The 17,721-nt window shown below is 34.7% G+C and overlaps 1 protein-coding gene across 11 annotated transcripts in view; it reads left to right on the top strand.

Annotated features, from left to right (window-relative positions):
* Positions 1 to 17,721, top strand: part of LOC118263566 (teneurin-m-like) — a 432,136-nt gene that overhangs the window by 291,233 nt on the left and 123,182 nt on the right. For 10 of the 11 annotated variants that reach the window (XM_050705328.1, XM_050705326.1, XM_050705337.1 and 7 more), the window contains one exon: positions 2,483 to 2,683. In XM_050705328.1, coding sequence (XP_050561285.1) covers positions 2,483 to 2,683 — 201 coding nt within the window. Of the gene's footprint in view, positions 1 to 75; positions 393 to 2,482; positions 2,684 to 17,721 lie in introns of those variants that run through there. The other variant, XM_050705331.1, reaches the window with a different exon arrangement.

Raw genomic sequence — 17,721 nt, 5'->3', positions numbered from 1 at the left:
GACAATATTTTTATTTATGTTAGTCCCCACTGCCCACTCGCGATGCTACTGAAGTCTAGAATATCCATGATATTGCCGCGCGAATTAGTTTCGCATCATTTTATCTGAAGGACGAACGTGATTTATACAGTGATTGTGCAAAAATAATGGATCCCACATCGAGTGCCAGTGTAGTCTGTTCTAGTAATTTATGTGCAGTTCCATAAAACATAAACATTTTCGAACAAAAAATATCGCAGTGTCATTACACTCGCATTTTGTGCGAGAACACACACATAGAGCTTTATACCGTACTAATAATTAAAATAATCGGTGATTAACCTCAACAATAGACCAGATAAATTCATTGAATAACTAAACGTTAAACCAAAATTAATTAATTAAGTACAAAGGTATGTACAAAGGTGGATTCATTACAATTTGATATTTATAGCAAAATTTAGCTCAATCGAATTCAATAAACCGAGTTGCATGCATTACCATTGTAAAGAATTGATTTACTCACAACGGCAGTGCCGAATGTGATGCATAGATGAATACTGTGATTGGTTTTAGTATTGAAAGTTATAGTCACAACAGTAAATTCAATCTCTAGGAGACATTTTTGTGCATCAACTCTCAGAACAATATGATTTGATGTAAAATCACAAACATGTCCAAAAAACAAAAATGCATAGTCATTACTATGCGACTCGTTTTCAATTAGCATTCCTTATCTAGTTCCACCACCACAGCGGGAAGGGGGGAGGACTTGGCAAAAATTCCACCTAACGAGCTCATTGTCTTTTATTTGGACCAAAGGGTTCCGTCGCAAGCCTTAATTAACGGCTTCAAGAATCCAAAATGATTTGACTAGATGCTTTCTATTACAACACTTTTTGAATATTAAACAACGTAACAATTTTGTACTTAGTGACAACTTTACAAAATGTGTTTTAATTTACATTAATTTATGCTTTATTTTTGAATGGTAGCAACGTGTAACGAAGTGATGAAATCGCTTAAATCACGCACAGCTACACCACATGGCATGGAATAACGAACGTAATTAGTAATAATGGCCCCTAAGATTGCTCAACAGCGTTAATGAATAGTGTTACCCATGGTGACCCAATTAATGTATTCATCGGTTGTTGATAAAGAATAATTCTCATAATAACCGTTGGAGTAACACTGCAAACTATACAAACTACTGATGTAATTGAAAGAAAATCGTGTCTGTTTTACTTCTATAGGTAACCCACATCCGTGGTTTTACTATGTTGTAATGCATACTTTACGCCATAACATCGCAGCATTCTACCAACTAGAAGCCAATAAAGTACTGGATATTTTTAACTAGTCTGCAGTTCTTAAAGTCCAGCAATGCTTGATACAACTGGATTCAGTAACCTAAGTCCAGTAATGAGGCAGAGTCGAAACTAATTTTATTTTCTTCCATTCCTTTGAGTGGGACTCCCGGGATATTTGCGTTAAATTAAAAAGTTTCCTCTCTGCATCTCAAGAGTACTTCCTCCACGGCCCATTTATTTCTTTTCGATACTTTCTCTCTAATGATCTCATACGATTACTGTACGACTTGGCTTAACATAGAAAGAAAATATAACAACATTAATAAGGTTTGCATATAACCGAGCTGGTCTCTCCGCTTTGAAATTCACAACATGTATTTCTTCTTAATTCGATTTAGTTAAGTTAAACAATCTAGCTGGTACAACTTCTTTGTCTAAATGATTTCGTTTGTTATATAAACGAGGATGGGTGGTTGATTCTTTACTTAGCGTCTGTTTTATTCAACTTTTAATTATAGTTTTATAGCTAATATTGGCATTTCTTGGCAATAGCGCTCTAATGACAATTATGTTATCCCTAAATATTGGAACATCTAATACTTTCATCTCGCCAGTTTACTTATTTTTATTCCCGACATTAAAATCATTCCGCGGAGGATTCTTATTGTACTCTTTGTCATGTTCGGAAGCCATATTATTCCTAATTATTTTTGTCCTTTCCTTCCGACTTCGTTATGCGGCTTCTTTTCCTTTTATTTATTGTCGATAGTATCTCCTTTATTTATGCGTACTGCAGGGTACGTATGAACGTATACTTCAAATATATTCTTTGGATATTTCAAGTCTTTCTCTCTCTGTCTCTCTGTCTTTCTCTCTCATGTGTTATTGATATTCTTTTGTTTGAGTTTCGCATTACTTACTCCTTTACATAATTCATTTATGGTTTATTTTAAATGGAACCCTCAGTGGTATTAACTGTCATTTAGGCAAATAAGTATATTTTGTGTATTTTGAGCAAATAAAATGTCCTATCCTTATTCTTATTTGTTTATAGTTGTCCTGATGATCGATATTGTTTGTATTAGTGGTGTGATAATGATTCTATGCAAAATCCTTATTTTGTTTAACGTGCGAAACACAAGCTAACTTTTCTTGCATCAAATCTTAACTTTTCTTGTTTTTTTTTCTAGGCCTGGGCCGGCTGCACCCGTACGGCTCGGGCAGCGGCAGCGGTTCCAGCAGCGGAAGCGGGCGGCGGCGCGCGCGCAGCGGCCTCTCCGACTCGCCGACCGCTCCCGCTACGCCCACGTCGGCATCCGACAACGCGTCCGACGCAACCCTCACGGACTCGGAGTTGCCGCTTGCTAGGGATTCCACCCTGCTGCATAACGGTGAGTTTGCTTTTTTTCTATGTAACTACTACCTACTGAAAATCAGGGTTGGCAGTTACATTTTGTGATGTCTTTCTTAATACTTACCACATTCGGTACTTTTACCTTTTTATACATCAGGTTCCAGTATCATAATAAGTCTCCTTTTAATTACTTCTGGCCTTAAATAGCCCTTTTTATTTATCGTATACCTCTTCATCTAGTATATTAATATCTTTGTCTTCAACAGTATCGTAAATAGCTTTCTTAATAACTCATTATGAAGAGTCTAATATGGCCGCTCGGTAGACTTTTTGCTTGTGTGGGGCATCTCCACGTGTCGGAGTAATCTAATGCTCGAGTAACAGTTTAAGTTACATTTAATGTGTCGAAAGTAATTAGCGTTTGTTCTTCTGGGGGAAAAGTTGTTACTTTATCTTTTACTCTTTGTTGTTTCTACGTAGAACTTGTTTCTTTTGGATGATATTGTTATCAAGGATATCATATTGATATAGAAGTATTTTATGAATTAGATTTTAATTTTAGTTTCAAGTATAGTAACGATTATGAAAAAAATAAATGAGTTTTAGTACTAAATAAAATCGATAAGAATTACTGAAGTCAATAAATCAATTTACTCCACTCAGTCCTAAAACCTAACATACATTAAAGACAAGGATTGATGGAAAGCAAGCAAAGGCATCGCGGATAATGAATGTAATGCCAGAAATTCCAACAGATTTCTATCTACCAACGTTATTTATTAGAATTTAAACGGTAAAGCCGAAGGGCCACCGCTTCCCATGTTAAAGGCTGTGAGGATCCCGCGGTAAAAGTGTTTGCTAGAATGCAAAATGAAGCATGTGATTGCTACGGAATCGCATTATGCCAGTCCTGGATATCGACCCGTGTCACTGGAAAGGATATATTTATTTTGCAGGCTACAAAATGGACAAGGTACACAGGCTAAGACAAAATAGTTTTAACTTTAAAACCAAATGGACTGACGATGGAGGTTTTAAATTATGTCAATGTTTTTTAAACCCTGATTTACGTTGGTCTGCCTACACATGTGCAACATTTCCGTCATATTTAATTAAAAATTTTTAGGTGAAATTTTGTTCATTTTTGATGTAAGATTTTTAATTTTTTTCCCCGTTAATATCGCTTCCAGCGGTCCCCTAAATTCATTTAGCAAAGCACTGTGTCACAGAGGCCTCTCGCGACGGTTTCCTAATGGATTTTTATCGTGTCGTGCTCCATGAAAATTGAACAGGAAATCCTAGGGAGTTCCGGTTTTAATTTGCCAACCATTGGATTCTATAATCGTTCTAGATTTCATTGAAATGCAATTTAATTGGAATTCCCTCGGTGTGATTTGAATCGACTGCGTTTGTGGGTCGACGTTATTTGGTATTTTATTCAGAGCCACGTAAGTTCTGCGGATTATCTCTTTAATTTGTTTTCAATATTCTGTACTAAATAAATTGTAGTATCCAAAATTTGCTTTTACTATTGTATAAAAACAACATCTATCTCAATAACTACTTCCATCTCTTGTCTAAAATATAAACCGTTTTTGTCACACCAAGTAAACAATAAAATAAAACCACCAAAATCTCTACAAATTGAATTTTACTAAAATCATTAGCATACTTAATTAAGCCTCGACTCATATTTACAGGATACTCAAACTCAGTCCCAACAATCTCTGGCTTACCTACCCTAACAAACTCTAACACAAATCGTCCAAACAGTTCAACATTTACATTTTCCCTCTTCCACGTTTAATGTTTACGTGTTGCTTCCAATAGTATTAGTTATAACTCGTAAATACAAATTACTAACGAACGTTTCCGATACCCGCCGCGTGTTTTCAATGTTTCACTTTGTCCCTCAAAACTTTCCAGTTGAAAATTTTGCCCCAATACATTTGTTTACATATAGTTTTTGGGGTCCCAATTTAATTTAAACTATCGTAGCTTTTATTTGTCGTTTAGAACAACATTTGTCGTTTCGCGGTTTGTGCGTGGACCTTTGTTTGTGGCGTTGAATTTATTCTGCTTGTGTTTTGCTTTCACCAAATTCCGGGATAATTTGTCCGTACGTAATGAATGTAACGTTTCATCTTTAATTTGGGTCGTCCTGTGTCACTCGAGTTCATTTCCACTCGTTAATTAAACTAAGTGATACGATCCTATTTAACGTTTTTCTGTCTTAGGCGGATGTATATTACCATAAGTAATACGGTATAGTTTTAGTATAGTGGTTTCGCTTGAATACACATCGCCGATACATAGTGTGCTCACAGCCTATTCGAGGTCATGTAAATAAAATATTTATCACCACACTTTCTCTTGTATCCTAATGTCTGACACATGTTTGTTATTTTTGATTCTTAATTTCATAACTAACACCCGCTCCAAGCAGCAATTAACGGATTGATCCTGCGCTCAAAAATGATGACGTATCACAAATCGTTTGGATTGCCGTCATAAACAGGCGACAAGTCGTAAATGTGATCTCACCCAACGAATGTGTTAAACAATTTGATACGCGGTAACAATGACGTTTTTATGTCGCGATATTTCGGTAAACCTACCGAATGTCGCCTTTAATTGCGGCCATTAAGCGCATGCTTGTGACGAATCGCCGAGCGATAGATGGATCCCGGATATTTTTTGAATCACAAACCGGTATTTATCCCTCTCACACTTAATCCCAACCACTGCACTAGAAAGAGACGCATATGCATAGTGTTTCAGTAACCGTGGGATAATCATAATGAAAGCCGGAAATTCGTTAACGAATATGGCAGCGCTTCGTTAAATTTTATGTGTGTTTGTTTAATGAATGAATGCCTTTTTAAATTTCCATATGGTGCCGTCCTGTTTTAATGATCGCGCCGAGTCGGACTTAACAAAACAAATGTGGAATGAGTGTTACGAAGGATCATTAATCTATTAGTGAATGTATAAGAATAGACGGAAAGTGTATGACGATATTAGCTTCAGCTTGGCATCGTTTCTCGCGCTTTTCACTATTTTACACCCCGAAATTGTGGAATTAATGTTTCCGTATTCATCCATCAAGGGGATACTGTGAAATTTCGTTCGCTCAAGACATCCCCTTAATCCTCAAGACGAATATCTCAAACTCACGGACGGAGCGGAATAATCGCGAGGTTGTGACGAGCTGAAAAAAATATATAATTCGTCACTTAATCCGAGCATCTCGAGGGGTTAGTCAAACAAATACCTAGTATTAGTTGTGACAAACGCAGCCTTCAGTTTTACGCGATCAAAAATATAAGACAGATCCTAACGTGTTCCCCTTTGAAGTTGAATAATGACACACTCATGGAGTAGATTTTCAGCTTAAAAACATGAGAGAAAATGAGGCTGCGTACATATGTATGAATTTTCCAGATATTTAAGCGGAACATGGAAATGTGATGATGCTTTACAATTTCGTTTAAGATCTCATGTCAGTAAAGTCCGATTCCGATATCGATGTCTTAAAAAAATAAACGATTAAATATATCACAAAGGACTTTCATGCCAAAGGGACGACAGTAGAGTAGATTTTCACAGTACATTGAGCGTAAAAATTCTCCCGAAAACGGTAGACGAAAGAAGAAATACTGTAATGCGTAATGAACTGAAATCTTTTACTACGTTCGTGTGACCCGTGTACAAGTTTCGAGCGAGAAGCGTCGTCATACATATAAAAGCGGTCCTAAGTTAGGTCCCTGGGGCATCCCTACACATGAAAGGCAAAAAGAAAATCAATTCATTATGTTACGCTTATACGTTGTCATATCGTCATCTTACAAATAAATCCGCTTGTAATTTGTACCAAAAGCTTTATGCGACAAACCATGACACAAAGCTACAACCTTCTTAGTTTGGTCGAAAGCACAAAGGAGTTCAGTACCGAGTCGCCAGACCCGAAAAAGTACGAGTCCTTTGAGAGACCAATCCTTTAATACTAATTGAATCATAATTTAGGAGACTGGAAGTTTCTTTTTATGTAAATCTTTTTTGCCACTGAAGGCTCAAAGGCTGGCAACGTAATAATCTTGAGTTTGAAAGGTTTAGAAAGCACTCGTGTATTTGGGATTGAAATAAACGTCTTTCATGTTTATTCTAAGAAAATATTGTTTATAGATTTATTGTTTTATTTTTTATTTGCTTATTTTCGTAAGTGCAATCGATTTATAATTTCATTGTTTAATCAGTTAGTATTTTTTTTAGTGTAGGTACCAGAGGAGCGTGCTTGAGTACTATTGTCACCATTTATGCAACAGTCACTGCTACCTTGTACGATGACGTATATTTTTGAATAAAGTATGTCATAAAACACAATGTTTTTCTATTGAACACAAACAAAGAATAAAATCAATACATAAATGGCATCGTGCTAGTAATCGATAAACCAAACGCTATAAAATGATATCAATATTATTGAAATTTAAAACTGTTACAGGGAATATGGCAACTTCTCCCTCATCTTTACGTACTAACTCCATAACCCATCCAATGTCAGGGTAATATCAAAAGACAATTTACCGTAGCACAAGCGACAACGACGGCGGGAGCGTCGATAAATCTCGAGGACAATTTCCGAAATTTTTCTATCAGAAAGATTTACACTCCAGTCATCTTGGCGAAAGAAAATCGCACCTACAATCCTATTATCGATCCCTATTCCAGTACAATTTGTGAGTTGCGCGGGCGTGCGCCAGCAATTTTCAAACTTAAATGAAAATATCGGTTGGGGCAGAAGACTGTAGGGAGCGTTTTCCACGTCTCCAGCTTGTCGATAGTTCACATCCCGTCGAAGCCAGACATGATTCAGTCCGCAACATCCTTTGTCTAAGCGAACTTTACGTCGAGCAGATGAATGTAAATCTGACAGAATTTATTAAAGAAGCACTAGAATTGTTGATATCCTAAATATTTTAAGAGGACCATTACGGATCATAATACATTAAATATGACTGTACATATACACAGCTGTTTCAAAGTAGATCCATTTAGAATTTTTTCACAAAATATAATACGAAAAATTATCCAACACAAGTATCAAAATAATAATTTTAATCTTTCCAGCGACATTCAATTACTTACAAAGAAATAAAAGTATAGGGCAGTATTTAATGAGCTTTTGTAATTTCATTTTGATAATTAGAATAGAATATGTCGCTTTAATTAGAGCGTGCTCTAGTTATTAAATTCTAATTCTTATTACGTGCTTACTATTAAACATGCAAGGAAACTCCGTGTGTTGTTTTGTTTGTAATGTAGAGAAAAATATTACTTATGATGCGTTAATAACGGTCATAATCACATTTTCAAGCTGTTATTTACAAATTATCACGTTCAAATTGTATTGTAATAGAAGTGTGAGTAGTGTACTATTGAAAAGTGCACTATTAATAAAATGTAACCTAAATAACACTAACACTGAACTCGAAAACTTAAATATGGCATTTGAAATTGTGAACCAACAAATAACAGACAGAATATAAGACGGTGAATAAATATAAAACAGCAATTCTCTGGCAGCAATATTTTATTCTTCAAGAACAGTATAAAAACGGCCATTTTCTAAAGCCAAAATATCTATTAATCATTATTATGACCACAGAGAAGACTAGTACGCGACCAGCTCGATAAAGCTAGAAGTTAAACATTGAGTACCTCTTATAGCGTTAACGGCTTATTTTGAACTAAAGGCTGAGTATATTGAGTAGCCGCGGTGGTACGATAGTATTTTATAGGAAGACAAAAGCAGGGAATTCAGTAGGTACTGAATAAGTAATAAAATATCGACAATATTCGCCGATCGGCCCGATACCGTGTTACAATCGAATATTGGAAATTGTTAAATAAAGTTGAATGTACCGAACGTGAATATGCTGTATAAGACCTCGACGTACCTGATTTGTGTTATCGTTCGAGTTATTTATAAGCTTTGTACTTCTGTCGGTTACTTAGACTGTCGTATAATGTTCACGGTAGGCTTTGAACGTTTTCTTTCTGTGAATTTTATTATTTACTATTTATTAGTCTTTAAATATCGTTATTATCCAATCATGAAGGTTATCCTCAACTACTAATACATACACGTAGTTTAGAATTCTTTATTTTTCCTTGACACATTTCACATATAAATTGGTTGCCTTAACGAAACACAGTTTTATTTTCTTCATAAAGAAGGTGTATTTATAATATCGATTTCCTTGCTTTATAGGTAGTAGGTACTGATCGAACAAAATGTTTTTTATACGAAACAATTTATTTATATTGAAAAAGTTTACAAGTAGCAATATGTTTTAGTGCCTCCAATATCTATTGATAAAAGTTGAAACAGTGAGTGCATTGAGGCAACGCCGACACAAAGGGAGGATATAAGCGAAAGTAGCAATTTTGACGCCCTGCGAGAGATTCCCTCATTTTCACAAAATATATTTTACCTCAGCTAAAGATCTTGTTTCCTTATCATAAGAATGATTTTCGTACGAATTGATGTAAAGTACAACTTTGTTCTTGAAAACCAGACGCTTTCTTCCTTTTCTCAAAAGGTATCTCAGAAAATTTGTAATTATTATTGGAAGCAAGTAGACTTTCTTTCTGAAAATGGTTGGAAAAAACCTATTCTCGTGTAAATTTACTCAGAAATATCTTAACAAACCTAGAATGAGACGAAAATACAAAGTAAGTAAGACATGTCTAGTGTCTGACAAATATCATTTGGGAGAAAAAAGTGTTAGGAAAACAACTAGTAAAGTAGTAGTTACGTTCGAAGTAAAAGAACAACAGTAAGATGAAATAACAAAAACTGGAGAGAGCCCAAACATGTGACAAAAACAAGACTTAGCAGAAGTTACGTGTCGCTGGGAGACGATAACAACAAAATCAAATTCCGTCTTCACAATGTAGTACGTCAAGTAAAAATTTGTGAAAAGAAGTTGTTAACAAAAATACGCTGAGGCCCGCAATGCCTGCGGGGCCATGATAAGGCGGTGGGATCTCTAGTAAGCGCCCGCTCGGGGAATCGCTCCTGTTTGGTTCCAAGATATAGAAGGTAGCGGTTCTAATCTAGTATAGGTTGCAATATACTGGTATTTATTGATGATATTTCATTGTGAAAAAAGAAAAACTTTTAATTTTTTCTTCATTATGAGGAGTGTTATGTTAAATATTGATTAAATGTTTCTCTGAGTTTCAAATGTCAACGTTTATTTTAGTTATATTTTAAAATACCTATCTTAAATTCACTACATGTTACAATTTCCTTATTTTCCCCATAAATAATCTTCAACAATTTTGAATTCTCATAATAAACTATTATTATTTGTTGTTTTTATTTCAAGATTTACTATTGAACGTATTGATTTCTTTTCACAAATAGTTAGATTCTCCATTAACCATTAACTTGTCCCATACTCGACACTTACAACCTGTTCGTGGAATACCTAAAGATCCTTCGCCTCACGATGGTGTTTTCAAAGAAAACGTGTATTGATGAGTTAATTAAGCTCCCTATTCTTAACGTTCGGGTTTCGTGTTTATAGAATAATATTTTAATAATTATTTGAGTTAAATTTTCTTGAGAGGTTTGCCTTTATTTGGTACCCGCCTTTGTGGTTTGTTTATTAATCAAAGGATTTTTCGAAAATTCATAATAGAATTAAGTATATTTGATACAAAATTTACTTCTACTTTACATCTACTATAATTTATTGTAAGAAAATAAAAACTGCCAGACAGTGATGACTTAGGAACACATTTATTTACGTAGCATGATATTCAGTTTACAGAATAACGTATTCATCATAATACTCCTTGAAAACTTTTAGTCCCGAATGTATTCTGCTACGAAAATTTTCAATTCATTCTTTTCAACGTCCATATATAGTAAAGCTTAAACCTATACATAATTCATGGAACAATAAAAACCGATTTGCGTACTTCGCTTCACCAAAATTCCATTAAAACTCTCAGCAGTACCCTGGCATATTTTTTTACTTTTTTCATCACAAAAGAATACTCGTGGCCCCAAAAATTGAGTTAATCTTATAACTTTGTACACAAAAGTACAATGAGAGAGACAAAATAAAACAAATAAATTAAATTATAAAAGATTCGTAAGAAGATTGTCGCGATATCCTTTAGCAAATGTAATAACGTTGTTAGGTTTTTAAGCTTTAGTTGTAACATCAACAATATTACTGCTCACAATGAGCATAACAATGTAATTAGATACGTACGTTTTATATTTATTTTTATCGTCAAATATTTCTGTATTTTCATGAATCATTATATCTCAAAGTTCCTTAGTTTAAGATAATATTAACTTAAGTATATTTAAATTCATATCTTTTTCTTTTCTTCATAATAGATTAAAATAGTCGTCGCGAACAAAACTATTACTCATCTTCTTTTAAAAAGAGCACTTACGTATAAATAGACATTTTAAAATATTTTATACAAAATTCATCACAAGATTTTCTCAACAAAATTTCCATTCGCCTCCAACCTAATGTTACCTAAATGTCTAACCCATTATGGGTTCCCAAAATGCGCCTCCCTAAAAACGTACGCGACACGTCACAAAGCGTCCCCACCCCCGAGTGGCGGGTGCATCGCCAAATGCATCATTACGCCTGCCAGACACAATGCACCCCTATACGCGTGTGTGTGACAAAACATTTGTTGCCTCGTGAATGATGCCAGTAATCAATTTGCAAATTTTATTTCAACACCAGTGTGATTTTTAATTTAAGCGAGTGTGCGTAATGCCTTAATTTGATGGCGTTTGACGTAATGGTTTGTTACTTTTCTCCTCCTCCTGTTTTTAAAATGGAAAGCGGTTTACGAGGGCGGTTTCATTTTAACACTTTAATGTTTTTTCACAATTATCCTACGATTCTAAGCAATTTATTTCTTTAGCTTTTGCACACAACGTTGTGTGTGCTCCTTGTTCACTTAGGTAGTAGACAAGACGTACAGCCACATCCACTTAGTGTTTTACCAAGAAAAACACGTGACCTATATCAGATTGTAGCATCTATTGCAAGGAAAATAGCTCTATCCAACCGACCTAGATTTTATTCGATCAACTTTTTTCAAAGACGCGAATACAATCGTAAATCGATTCGGCCTTACAATGTCAGGCCTCAAAAGGTCCCATCATACACCATTATCGCGCGAGTCAACGCACCCTTGAACTAACCATTATACTGTACAAATCCCTACTTACGTTGCTGTCAATCTCACACCTAAAGAAAGAGGAATCTGGATGATCCCAAATTAGATACGCGGTAACGAGACGGCTTCCACAGCAACGATAATGGGTTTTCTTTGCTGAAGGGAAAAACCAATTTCGTTGCTAAAACATCAAAATATCTAAGTCAAGTTGAGGATAATCCTCGTAGTAGACGGTAAGTATCTTACGTCTTGATATTACTTTGTTTGTGAGCACGACGCCAACGGTTACACGTGAATATTTTTATGTGCTGTGAACTTTGTTCGACTTGAATCGATGATATTGAAAAAGTTTGCTTCTTGTTTGTGTTTAAATACGCGTTAAAATGAATAAGAAGATTTTGACAGGTTATGTTTTCAAGAGTTTTTAGAAGGTCCCTGGGTATAATAATCGATAGAGGGAACCGTTTCGTGTAGACCCTAAAACATTTTAGTGCCCACATTTGACTTGGAAATTTTTGATGGTCTCTTGCGTACATTTAGTGTACTCTTACTCGTAACACATTACTAAAACTTTGTAATGATCGTTTTACTATTTTCCAAATGTAAACAAAGCTTTATTTGGTATTGGTATTTGGTAAATGTTCAATAACCACGTGGACATTGTCCAATATAGTGTGTCGATGAATTTACTATACCGATTACTATTATTAAATAGTTTACAGTTTTTAATAAAAGAGTATAACGAGCGATTGAAATCAATACCCTTTGTTTTGCTTCATGAAACTCTATAATTGTAACACAATAACTATAAATTACAAAGAACCTGAAAAAACAAGGGTGAAATAACAGTTGTGTATTGATTACTTCGGTTCCCATACAAATATTAATAAGCTGTCATGTTTTTACTTAATATTGTACATCAAAGTATATTTTTTTATTTCTCCAGTCACATCTGTAGGATTACGGACACCACATCCCGGAATGTTTTCATAACTTGTACAAACATTATCTTGCCGGATGAATTAGTTTTATCCCTAAAATAATTCTCTAACAAAAATACCACATATTCCACGTAACGTAACTAGTTACTTGTATTTCCATACCTTTCCCTTTCAAAGTAACGTTGCATTATTTATTGGGGAAAAACTTTATATTTTCACAAAATAACCGAGCAGATGCTTGGATCACCTGTGGACGGGCTATTAACATAAGTTTCCATTAAAAATTGAACCCTATTATTTGCGATGTAGAGTTTACTTTGCCCCAGTGTATTGTGAGTGAGGGGTTATGTTTTTGTTTTTATAGCTGTTTGTAATCGCCTCGGAAAGGCAGTAGTCGGTGTAATTTTCGTTGCGGGATTGTGTCTTGTAGAATGTTTTATTCAAGCGTTTAGAAATATCCGCGGTGTATTTTAATGTTTGTTTATGAATGGTAATGAGCTGTCGATAGACCTACACGTTCCTCGTACTTTGTAAAGCGTTTCTTCAATATTTCCCGAGAACCCTTAAGAGCAGATGTTTTTGCAAGAGGTGTATCATTAAATAGCAGTTTGGTAAAGTGTGTTACTTTTTTATGTTGAAACATATTCACAAGTTTGTGGTCCTATGTTTATGTTTATACCGCAGTGACCCTTAGTTACGAAATTCGTAATGTTTTAGCACTTTACAAACTATAGTGCTTAGTATCCTCCTTCGTATAAAACCTTTTCGTGATATGATGAAAAACTGTGTCATCAGTTTTATAAATGTTAGAAGAATTTTCACGATACTTCTAGAAACTTCATATGATATGTAGGAAGTATGCACTGAATATGATTCTTTGCGGTCTCGCAAGCGATTTCTGGCCTAAAGTTATTAGACATACAAATCGCGCGTCGCTCAGTGTCCCAAGGCAATGTTGCTTGTTCCCAACCCGTGTTTGCAGAGCTAACTGGATTGCTGCGGACTTCTCATTTATTCACGGGCCCCCACTCTGCCCTAGTTACATTAGCCGCAACTTCTGATATACACATTTTACAATTTTGATTAACTTGGTCCGGTGTTATCGTTTAGACAGATTATCGTACTGTTTCGTTGGACTCTGTTGTGGAACAAAGCGATTGTTGTAACTGCAACTGTGGAGCATTTTGTAGTTCTGGTTATTGTGTGATTTATATGCTTGTATATAACAGGTTTCTGCGTTAATTCGCCAATTGCAAATTTAGCGTTATTGCTATGGATATAAAACAAGAAGAGGTTATCAAATGCACACCCTAAGTTTGAACTTGTCTCTTAACTTTTTAATATTTGTACCTAATCATTGATCTTCAATCCTTCATCATTGTTTACTCACAAAAATAACAACTGCCTACTACGCTGTTCAGAAGAATTGTTGTCAATTAAAACGCAATCTTCAATCGAAAACAAAATCATCAATAGTTAGTCGATCCAAAAATGTAATCCCTGATATTAAAGTAATTGTTTTAATAAAGTAAGTGCCGTATTCATAGTTGCTCTGTTTAACATACCCTGGCAGTATTGCGTACATTGCGACCGCAACTAATCTGACCTAAAATCTATCTAAACACAATTAGATATGGCGGCTTTTAACCTAGCCTGCGGTAGCCATTTTAGCATTACAATTCCGATCATTGTTACTAAATAGAGAAAGATTTTGTATTCGATTTACTTTTAGTTCCTCCGTTCTCCTTCTTTCTTCTGGTCTTTTCCAACTATGTACTTACTATGTCCTATTATCACTGACTATGAGCCTTCTCCACAAGAGAAAAAGAAGTCTTGCTACGTTTGGCAGATGGTTTGGAAATCATGATGGTAATGCGACCTACGATGGTTCATCAGAGAGCGCTGGTGATCAATATACCCATTAGGAAACACAGCTTGTATTCTCAATTTAGCATTACGATTCTCAACTTCTGATCAGAAAAATTCTCACTCACAAAATTCAGACTTGATTCAATTCTATGAATTCTCGATAATGGTACAACATGAAACTGTGTTCACCAATGAACTTCCTTCTGTAACACGAGATTCACATACAAAATACATTTTCATGTTTAAAATTGTTGTCAGCCATCATGCATACAACAATAACCATACATTTACATGTTTTTATAAATATTAATTCTTTTGTTTCAGGTACGTAATTGACATAACTATGCCTCGTTAATGAGAACATCGATACGGGTAATAAATAGGCTCCAATTATTACATTTTCATTTTTATTAATGTACAAACTGATGTTACTGTTAGTGGATGTCATCGAGTTTTGGGGTATTTGTCAATTTTAATGTAATAACATTATTTGCAATGTATTTTAAATATTATCTATTTTTAGCCACAAAGCGTAAGGTTTACTTTGATTATATTATGAAAGATTTCGAACTACTAAATGAATTTGAGATAGTAGGCAATTCAAAACATGAATAAAGCTTGAATGAAGTTGAGATAAGGTCGTATAAAGATAATGTTATCTTTAATCCCAAACTATTAAGTTTCAAAATCGATTACTACAGGTGACCTAAAATTTGAAATGTCAGAAGTAAACGTTATGGACGGTCGTAAATATTGAAACATACGAACCACCAGAAAATGAGAAGTAATCCTACACACGATCTTCCAAGCAAACGTAGCGGGTAAACGGGTCGATGTCATCAAAAATCCGAGGTTAGCTTAACGTAAACGTGCGCGTTTTCAAAATTGCCTCTCGAGGACTCGTGTGCTGATTAAAATACATAGATTTGATCTTACGTGAGAATGTTCGATCAATGCGCTTATTTGAACAAAATCCCCCCTTTGTTGGCTATAGCTACGTACCTATATATAATTCGTTGCATGTGACGTTGTCAATTGTTGATTCGACATAACGCCATTGTGTTGAAAACGAGATAATTTCGGCGCACTCGTTCGGTATTGTTCGGTTATAAATCGGGTTTTGTTACGGAACTCATTTTCTATAATGTTTTATCGATATGAATCTGGAAAAGTGAGTTTACTGGGTCAATTATTTCAATAAATTTCCGATATTATAGGCCGGGTTATTCATATGAAGATTTTATTTCGAAATTATAATGTGAAAAGTAAATTCTTGTTTCATGTTGACCCATTTGTTCTGAATGCGAAATATGAATACCCTCAGGTGTAATTTCAATCGGTATTTTCACGCCATTATACATATAAATCTACCATAAAAAAAACAGTATAACGAAAAGCATATTATACTCTTAATACAGGAACCAGAATACCGTGTTAATTACTAACTTTAAGTAAGTAAGGAAAATCAACAAAATAACTCTAGTACTAACTTCTTTTTCGAAGCCTAAGATAAACATTTTAGCAGACGGAGAAGTTTAACTGATTAGATAAACAAACCGACTTATCTAGTACTAAAAGTTCTTAATGAACATCTAAACATACTAAATAAATATAAATATGGCGGGATACACATTCCCCTCGTTAATTAGTTAAACTTTTAGTTATTGACTTGCAGTATAGAGTATAGTAATGACAGTGATAAGCCCGGGCTTAAAGAAATGTTATTTTAACATCGTACTGGTCTCTAAGAATGTTTATTTAGTGCTACTAATTGCGCAGTTCCGCTTTTTTCGGTTTGAAATGTTTGTTAGTTTTGGTTGTGTTTGTCTTGTTTGATTTACGTTTTAATATTAAGTCAACAGGAAGATAAAGAGGTAGGTACTTTAAATCATTAGGGGTCCCATTAGGAGTTAACTATATCATTAACAGTATAAATACATTATCATGAGAAATCTTTTAGCCAATTTGACACTTCTAGTCTTCAAACAATAATTTAAATTATATTTTTAAAAACATATTAATAGCTACATGCTCATATAGTCTAAGGAAGCGATACAAGTAGACATAACCACGTTTGAAACTCAAAGCCGTTAACGCAATGTGTGTTGGTTGCATCCCTACCTTTTGATACATCTAATCCCTTAATTACCTTACGGCGCCCATGGGAAATAATCCCGTGATTTATACGTTACCGAGACAATTTGGTACGATGCATTAATTATAAAATACCCACTGGTACTATTGTTGTGCAAGTGAAATGCGATTTTTTTAATCATTCTTTGATGGACTTGTTTAGTAGATGGAGTCGTAGCTTTTTTACCGTTTTAATTTTTTCTTGATTGTTGGATTATGTTTGATATTACAATTGATGATAAGTTAGATCAATAGGCAAACACGTAGAAGAAATCCATACTCTGTTTGTAATCTCTTCATATTACTTATAGAAATATCACAACTTTTAGAAGTTGATATCCAAGAATAACTACACAACACAAATGTTCCCAGTGTTCAGTGTAACAGTGTTCCCATAAGCAGACAAAACCAACATAAAAAACCAAATAAATAAGGATTTAACTAATGAATTTCCTACCGAAAACCCGTTTTCTTCACGCAATTCTAGTCAAACCAGTCTCAAATAGAAGGGGGGACTTCACAGACGTTCCTGACACACTAGCAAAAAAAAATCTTGGCTCTTTTAATTACTATTCCGCCGGACAAGCAACGCCACGTCCAGGCGCTGAACGGCCTTTAATTTTATGCTGTAATTACATTTTTTTTCTACGTTAATACCTTTAGGTATTAGTTTAGGAGGTGACAGCTTAATTAATTATTAGCTAGTGAAACGTTCCAATATTAAAAATGGAGTTAATTTGCGCTTACTGTGTGACTTTTTCTCTGTTATGACGTTGGCTGGTGAATAAGAGGGATTAAATTAAAAGAATAAAATATATTTTTTCGATTGCATGACTGAAGAGAAAACACTTATAAGAACAGAACAAATAAGGAATGTTACAAAAATTCTAAGGTAAAA

Source organism: Spodoptera frugiperda, chromosome 27 (assembly GCF_023101765.2).
Source record: "Spodoptera frugiperda isolate SF20-4 chromosome 27, AGI-APGP_CSIRO_Sfru_2.0, whole genome shotgun sequence".
In the NCBI taxonomy this organism is placed as follows: Eukaryota; Metazoa; Arthropoda; class Insecta; order Lepidoptera; family Noctuidae; genus Spodoptera; species Spodoptera frugiperda.
The sequence above is the reverse complement of the archived record's forward strand: the minus strand, read 5'-3'. Positions and strand labels throughout refer to the sequence as shown.